The sequence below is a fragment of the Kryptolebias marmoratus genome, unplaced genomic scaffold, assembly GCF_001649575.2.
Source record: "Kryptolebias marmoratus isolate JLee-2015 unplaced genomic scaffold, ASM164957v2 Scaffold31, whole genome shotgun sequence".
NCBI lineage: Eukaryota > Metazoa > Chordata > Actinopteri > Cyprinodontiformes > Rivulidae > Kryptolebias > Kryptolebias marmoratus.
In genome coordinates, this window is record NW_023665765.1 from 55,650 (window position 1) to 63,160 (window position 7,511).

A 7,511-nucleotide genomic window follows, 5' to 3' on the forward strand; every position below is an offset into this window, starting at 1 on the left:
GTCCCAGTCCCGGTCCAGGTCTCAGACCCTGTCCTGGTACTGGTCCCAGTCCCGGTCCAGGTCTCAGACCCTGTCCTGGTCCTGGTCCCAGTTCCGGTCCCGGTCCTGGAGGACCACCCTCCTGCATGTCTCGGGTGGATCAGGTTCCTGCAGGAACAGAAGCAGACAGACGCCCCCTGGTGGCGGGTTTTAAAGCCCCGTCCTTCCATTTAAACCAAAGCTGAACGTGTTCTTCTTGTTGTGTCTCCGTCAGACGTGTCGGAGTCCATCCTGCACGCCATGAGACGAAGTCGTTGCCTCATCTTCGTCCTCAGTCCCAACCTCCTGGCAGAGAAGAGTGTCAGCCTCCTGGAGTGTCGTCTGGCTCTGTACCTGCAGCGCGGCCTCCAGGCCTCCATCCTGGTGGTTCTTTACCGCTCCGTCAGTAAACTGGGCAGCACCGAGCTCGCTCAGCTCCGTCGGGTCGCCGTCTGCACCGTGACGTGGAGAGGAAGCCGGTCCGAACCGCGGCGCTCTCGCTTCTGGCTGAGGCTGCGGCTGGCGCTGCCGGTGCGGCCGCTGGCTCTGGGCCGGAGGCTGATCGACAGCACTTCGTCTCACTCCGACCTGGCCGCCCTGGCCCTGCAGAGAGTCCAACGCATCCAGAACCAGAACCGCAGTGGCAGAACCCGTCAGAGCAGAACCAACAGAAGGGCTTCAGCCAATCAGAGCCTCCCCAGTGTGAGCAGAGAGGAGGGGCCTCAGCACGGCGGGACCTGCTCAGGGTGCGCCGGATTTCTGGTCCAGAGGGAGAACAGGCAGGCGGAGCTTAGGGTGGAGACAGACGTCCAACAGGTGGTATGTGACAGAACAGGTGCTGCCCCCGAAACTGACCCCGCCCAGGTAGCTGACCCCATCCAGCAACACCAGCTGATTGGCTCCAGGCCTTCAGAGGACGTGATGTCAGCAGAGGAGGGGGAGGGGCTTGTGGCTCCAACAAAAAACACCACCTGAACCTTTAACCTTTACTTTAGTAAGACTTGAAGACATGCTGCATTCAAATCCTGTGGGAAACAGGAGTATCCTGATGACCTTCACATCCAGTTACTACTTTTAGCTTTTAGCTAGCTAGCTGTTAGCTTTCAGCTCAGTTCTGGCTGTCGTTCAGACAGAGCTCCTCTGGTTGGTCTGAATGTTTTTATGCATAACTCTTCCTTTAAAGGCTGAATGTTCGCCTGTTTCATGTCTGCATCGGCTGATATGAAGCTGGGTTCGTCTTCTTTCTCCTCACAGAATCGAGTTTCTCAGGCGGGTCGGTACCAGGAGCAGCTGTGAGGGTTCTGGTTCTGGTTCTGTTTGCTGACGTCATGTTTCTGCATGTCGTATCGGAGCCTTTAATGACTGAAGCTGAGGGGAAAGTTAAATAAACTGTTTATTTAAAAACACTTTGCTGTGATTTTGTTTCATAAACCTGCTGAACTGAACTGAACCGGCAGCGTCTGTAGAAGTTCTGGGTTTGATTCAGTCGTTTCCTGATGAGAAGAAACTTTATGATCCAGATTCAACTCCAGGAAACTCAAGACTGTCAAAGTCTGATAAAAATTATAATAATTTTACATTTTATTATTCTGCCGTCTTTTTAAAAACAGAATCTGTGTCATAGAAACAAAATGTAAATTATTTTATTTACTCACATTTAATTTTAATCTTCCTTCTGCAGTTTCTGTGCATTTCTAAACATTTGAACCGGTTATATAAATTTACATTTAAACCATAAATCTACTGTGATAAGTTATAATTATTTTCCACATTTATTCCTTTTTCTCATCATCATCATTCTTCATCTTAAATGTTTTTGTCTCCAGAAATGATTCAAGTGGAAACCCGTCCTGCAGGTTTCTGCTGAAGCAGCAGAATTTAATAATTGAGCCATTAATCCTGGAGTCCTCATCAAACAGTTTGCATCTATTCTGGAATCTGAACAAAAAGGTTTCTTTTTTTAAAACTAGATTCAAATCCAGCCCGTTTGCTGACCTGAGACGGGTCACTGAGGCCAGCGGCATGATGGGAAGTTGAGTCCGTCCACGGATCTGTGAAGAGCTGAAAAACTGATGAAACATTAAACAGATTTCCACAGAAGAAATAAATCAAGAACAGAGTAAACTTCATTATGCTTTATTAAACTTTTACTCTGAAAGGACAAAAATAAGCACCAGTTGGCCCTCGAAGTTAAATCACTTCCTGTTACAGCAGCATTATGACATCATCACATCTTACTTTTCAGTCTTTATAAAACAACATTAAACTAACATCACCGTGGTGCATTCAGGGTCGTACTGCAGGACACGTGACCGCCGTGCTGCGTTCAGGGTCCTACAGCAGGACACGTGACCGCAGTGCTGCGTTCAGGGTCCTACAGCAGGACACGTGACCGCAGTGCTGCGTTCAGGGTCCTACTGCAGGACGCGTGACCGCAGTGCTGCATTCAGGGTCCTACTGCAGGACACGTGACCGCTGAGCTGCGTTCAGGGTCCTACAGCAGGACGCGTGACCGCAGTTACCATGACAACATTGACTGATGATCACTTCCTGATGTGAGATGTGCATGTACTTGCACAGTGGGACCACAGACCAATAAAACTCAGATAATAGATTTAGTTATTAATAAAGTTTGCAACTGTGAAAAACTGAAAACTGCCCCAATACCTGCCCACCTGTCCATGCAGTCCCACCTGTCCACATGTCCCACCTGTCCACATGTCCCCCTGCAGCAGAGGATTTCTTACCACCCCTGTCATCTTGTCTGCACCCAAGTTAATTCTCAGTATTAAAGCCTGTGGAGGACCAGGAGGACCAGGTGGGGACCAGGAGGACCAGGTGGGGACCAGCAGGACCAGGTGGGGACCAGCAGGACCAGGTGGGGACCAGCAGGACCAGGTGGGGACCAGGAGGACCAGGTGGGGAGCAGGAGGACCAGGTGGGGAGCAGCAGGACCAGGTGGGGAGCAGCAGGACCAGGTGGGGACCAGCAGGACCAGGTGGGGACCAGGAGGACCAGGTGGGGACCAGCAGGACCAGGTGGGGAGCAGCAGGACCAGGAGGGGAGCAGATGAGGACTCTGTGTGATTCAGCTCGGTGACGTGAAGAACTTCCTCCTCAGCTCAGGTTCGTCTCTGAAGAAGTTTAATAAAAAGTTTCAGGATCACAATTAACCTCGAACTATCGAAGTCAAAGCTTGGATCCTGGTTCTACTCCCGCCTACAGAACCAGAGTTCTGTGTTCTTACGCTCTGCTGGAGGCGGTCCCCGGGTTCACCAGCCGGCCTCTCACAGACTCTCGGCTGGACATCTTGTAGAAGTTGTTCGTCTCTGGAGATGTCAGCGGCAGAAACAAACGACCTGAGAAGAACCACAACAAAACCATCAGACCCAGAACCAACCAAAAACCAGGAGTCCAAATCAGAGTTTTGGAAGCCTTTTAGTGAGATCAGAACCAAACCTGTGGACCTGTGGGGAACCCACCGTGTCCTTCATTACAGCTTGTCTTATTGGAGCAAGACGGGTTCTGATCTGTCCGGGCAGTGAGGATCCGTCTCCAGTAGTCTTCAGGGAGGGACAGCAGGTGGCAGATAACCTGAGAACATGAACAAACACATGAGTTCTGATCCAGGTCACTGAAGACACCAGAACCAGGTCAGTACCAACATGCTGTAAACGGACCTTCGGTTGGACATTGGTGTCTCTCATGATGGTCGTTGGAGTCGGTTCTGACATCCCATGACCCACTATGGTTGGTCCAAACACCCGGGCCAAGTTGTTCTGGTCCATTTGGCAGTGTGGGCTCCTCACCACCCTAAGGATCCCAAAGAAAGGTTTGGTTCAGTAAATCTGAGGTTCTGCTCTGGTCAGCAAACCTCCGGCTGGTTCTTACTTGTGGAGATGAAGCATGAGGAACGCCAGCGTGTCTCTGTTGGACTTTGGCAGCTCAGATATGACCCGATACAGGACGGCGGCGCTGTTGTCCTCATCCAGTTCTGGAACACAAAGACACTTTAAATGATCTCATCATTGGTCTTCAGCTTTAGGACCAAATCAGGCTGCAGTTCTGCTTCTTGCTGGTACCTGAAGCCTCCATGAAGGTCCTGTGCAGCCTGAAGGTGACCAGAGGTTCCTTCAGTCTCCTCAGGAAGTCCTTCAGGAGTCCACAGACCACATGGATGTCCTGGACTTTACTTAGCAGCAGAGCCGGCTTCCCCTGAAGGACACGATCTCGGAGCTCCTTCACTGCACGCTCCCCTCCTGGAACCCGGTACAGACCTTTCTGCAGACGGACAGGTGAGACAAACCGGTGAGACAGTTGTCCTCTGACAGGGAGCAGGTTGAAAAACCCAAACTCTGAGGAGACAGCTGGTCCAGCTCAGAACATCCAAAGCACCAGCAGAAGTCTGGATGATCTGAGACTCCAGAACCTCCTCCCAGAGTCTGTCTGGCTCAGATCTCATGAATTTCAGCTTCCTCGTCTGAAAGGTCCGAGTGATGAGCCTAAACCACCAGGAAGGAACTTTCTTCTGTCCTCCATCCATGCTCTGGTCTTTCATTCAACATCTGAACCCTAAACTTGTTTGGGAGACAATAATCCATCTCAGGTGGACTCACCTCGTGCAGACCCCTCCTCTCGATCTCAGCCACACAGTCCACAACCAGCTGAGGAACTCTGGGATGGGTCAACGGAGCAAAAGCTTCCAACAAGTCCTGAAGAGGAGCAGAGCTTCAGTCAAATGGAGCTACAGCTGTTTCTGCAGCTCCAACCTGTACAGTGAGTTTCTCACTCAGCCGTGACTGTTGGAGTCAGGATTACAGCTCCAGTCTCACTGAACTCTGACTATTTACAACCATTCGACCAGCGAGCCGTGCAGCCTGTTTTAGAAAATCACAGCTTATTTTCGTGTTTGTGGGTTCGGGTTCGGTCTTCTTGGCCACTTCTGCCCGCACACTGTAACTCTGTGACGATGCCTCCCCGCAGGACACCATCACGTCTTGAAGTCAGGACTATCAGAGTGGACTGGAGTTTAAATGCTGTTTCAGACAGACACAAAGTTCTGCAGGACCAGTGGAACAAGGCAAGGAGGCACCTGAGTGTGACTTCCTGTCGCAGTGCTGGAGGACGAGCAGCCGTCTGACAGCTTCTGTTTGCACTCAGGATGAGCAACAACACGACAGTTCCTGCACTTCACCACCATCTTTCCGAAGCGGATCCTCTTCCCACACGGCGTGCAGGTCTCGGGCCGGATCACCTGGAAGGAGTCCGCAGGTTACTCTGAGCCCAGATACGGTCCATCTGACAAACGGACGTTTGTACCGTTTTAGACAGAAAAATGTGCTTGAACGTTTTCTCAGTTCGGATGATTGGAGCGATTCTGTCGTCTGGCGGCGCTTCAGGCTCGACCCGGGTGGTGGGGGTGTTGGGACTCCATGAGGTGGTTTGATCTGAAGGACAGAAAAAAAAGGACATAAGCCAGAAACCTTCAGCTGCTTATCTGAAGCAAAGTTCCATCAGGGATCCACTATGTTTGGTTCTGTAACCGGCCCGATCCACACGACCCATCGGGTACCTGTGACCACAGAAAGGTTCTGTAACACTAAACTGATTAACATTCAGCAGAACCACTCACCTCCTCCTCCCACTGAAACGGCACATTCCTGGGTGATGGACCGAGCTGTACTATCCGGACTCTCCTGTGTGATCCCCAGAACCATGTGGATCTGACTGCCAGCATCCGGACCCATCACAGATGCCTTCACGATCGTCTCCACCTCCTGAAGCCAGCAGATGTTCAGGTTATATGCAGAAAGCACACAGGTTCTCTCTGCCAGACATCTGAGATCAACTTCCTGTCAGAACCAGCCGTTTCCTGCTGAAGGCCCGTTTCAAGTCTACAGATCAGAGACGTCATGAGTTCAGCAGAGTTTCTAACCCAGATCTTTGTTACCATCTGGAATTCAGTTTAAAAACTGAAGGCAAATTTAAGAATGAATGAATGAATGAATGTTCTGTGGGATCATAGAGTGAAATAACAAACAAAGCCTGATAATATTCTGTTCTGGTCACCTTGTCGACGGTTTTTCTCTCCAGCAGCTCTGCTGAAACGTTCCCTCCTCTGCTTCGCTTCACAACCTGAGCCCCGAGCACCGGCCCCATGGAAGAGCGCTGCAGAGAGCCGACAGGAAGGCAACAACCAGAGATAAATCCCAACACAACCAGAGATAAATCCCAACACAACCACAGCATCTCAGAGAGATAGGAGGACAGGACAGAGGGACAGAAAGAGCAACAAGACATGGTGTCAGGACAACGTGACAACAACATGGTTGAAAGTCGACTGAGGATCTCCACCACAGGGCAACGCAACCACAGGGCAACGCAACAGCAACTGGACAACAGAGCAAACAAGAGAAAGAAGAACGGCAGCATGACAGAGCGAGGAGAACAACAGAGCAGCAGGACGAGCACAGAAACAACAAACGGGAGAGACAATCCAAAAACAAAACAGAAAATATTGGAGAACGATCAGAACCAACTCCAGGGTCAGGGAGAAGAAGAGGACCAGATTTGTCTCTGATACCTGCTTCTAAAAACAAAGAAAGAACCAACAGAACCCACCCTCCTCTCTCTGGCCCGAGATCTCAGAGGTTTGATCATAGTCGTGTCCAAGTCCTGAAACATGAAGACAAACATGCTGTTAGCAGAACGCCTCCTGCGGCGCTGACAGAACCTTTGGGTCATTCGTACCAGGTCATCATCGGTGCGATCGTAGCTGATGTCAGAGTGAGACAGGAAGGATGACTCATCAATAACCGACAACCTGGGAGAGAAAACCATCATTCACTGCCAACCCGTCACAGAGCAGTTGGGTTCTGTTTGTTTACTTGTTCTGTTCTGTTGGTTCTGTTAGCTGTTCAACTAAAACTTCTCTTTAGTTGCATCTCTCTGCAGAAAGTTCCTCGGATGAGAAGTGAAACATCTTCAGCTACAGAACAGAAGTCCAGTTCTTTCTGGTTTTAAGCCGTTTTTGGATTTAAGAACTTGGAAATCAAAAAGAACCTCAAGAACGTTAAGCTGTGATTGGTCAGTCTGAGCAATCTGACCGAGCGCTGTGATTGGTTGGCTCACCTCTTGCTGCTCCTGTGCAGCGTCACGTTGGCTCCTCTGTGATCGAACGTGGCTAAAAGAGACTTCTGCTCATCGTTCAGACAGGCGCTGGATTTACTGTCATGGACCAGGATGTCACAAATAAGCTGCATCTGCCTCGTCTGCAAACAGAACACACTGAGCGCTCAGCACCCCCTGCAGGTCACTGCTGTCACAGCAACAAGAACACTGAGGAAACTCCATGAGGCATATTGAGCCGGGACTCGGACCTGCTGAGGTCAGAGGAGCCGAGGAGCAGAGGGGCTGAGGCTTGGCACTGACCTCAGCCCCCCGACCCTCACCAGGTCCGAGCCGAGCCTCGGCCCCTCAGCCCCTCAGCCCCTC

General features: G+C 50.8%; 1 protein-coding gene across 3 annotated transcripts in view; it reads right to left on the reverse strand.

The window, feature by feature from the left end:
- Positions 1-2,139: 2,139 nt before the first annotated feature.
- The window catches only part of si:ch1073-416j23.1 (rac GTPase-activating protein 1), a 9,234-nt gene continuing 3,862 nt past the window's right edge, over positions 2,140-7,511 (reverse strand). For 2 of the 3 annotated variants that reach the window (XM_025003043.2, XM_025003042.2), the window contains exons 4-17: positions 7,149-7,288; positions 6,768-6,840; positions 6,639-6,692; positions 6,087-6,185; positions 5,650-5,794; positions 5,337-5,464; positions 5,110-5,271; positions 4,634-4,729; positions 4,100-4,298; positions 3,909-4,011; positions 3,698-3,830; positions 3,500-3,611; positions 3,265-3,376; positions 2,140-3,151 (exon numbers count right to left, since the gene is read on the reverse strand). In XM_025003043.2, the coding sequence (XP_024858811.1) occupies positions 3,106-3,151; positions 3,265-3,376; positions 3,500-3,611; positions 3,698-3,830; positions 3,909-4,011; positions 4,100-4,298; positions 4,634-4,729; positions 5,110-5,271; positions 5,337-5,464; positions 5,650-5,794; positions 6,087-6,185; positions 6,639-6,692; positions 6,768-6,840; positions 7,149-7,288 (1,602 nt within the window). In that variant the 3' untranslated portion in view covers positions 2,140-3,105. Of the gene's footprint in view, positions 3,152-3,264; positions 3,377-3,476; positions 3,612-3,697; positions 3,831-3,908; positions 4,012-4,099; positions 4,299-4,633; positions 4,730-5,109; positions 5,272-5,336; positions 5,465-5,649; positions 5,795-6,086; positions 6,186-6,638; positions 6,693-6,767; positions 6,841-7,148; positions 7,289-7,511 lie in introns of all 3 variants that reach the window. The other variant, XR_005232870.1, reaches the window with a different exon arrangement.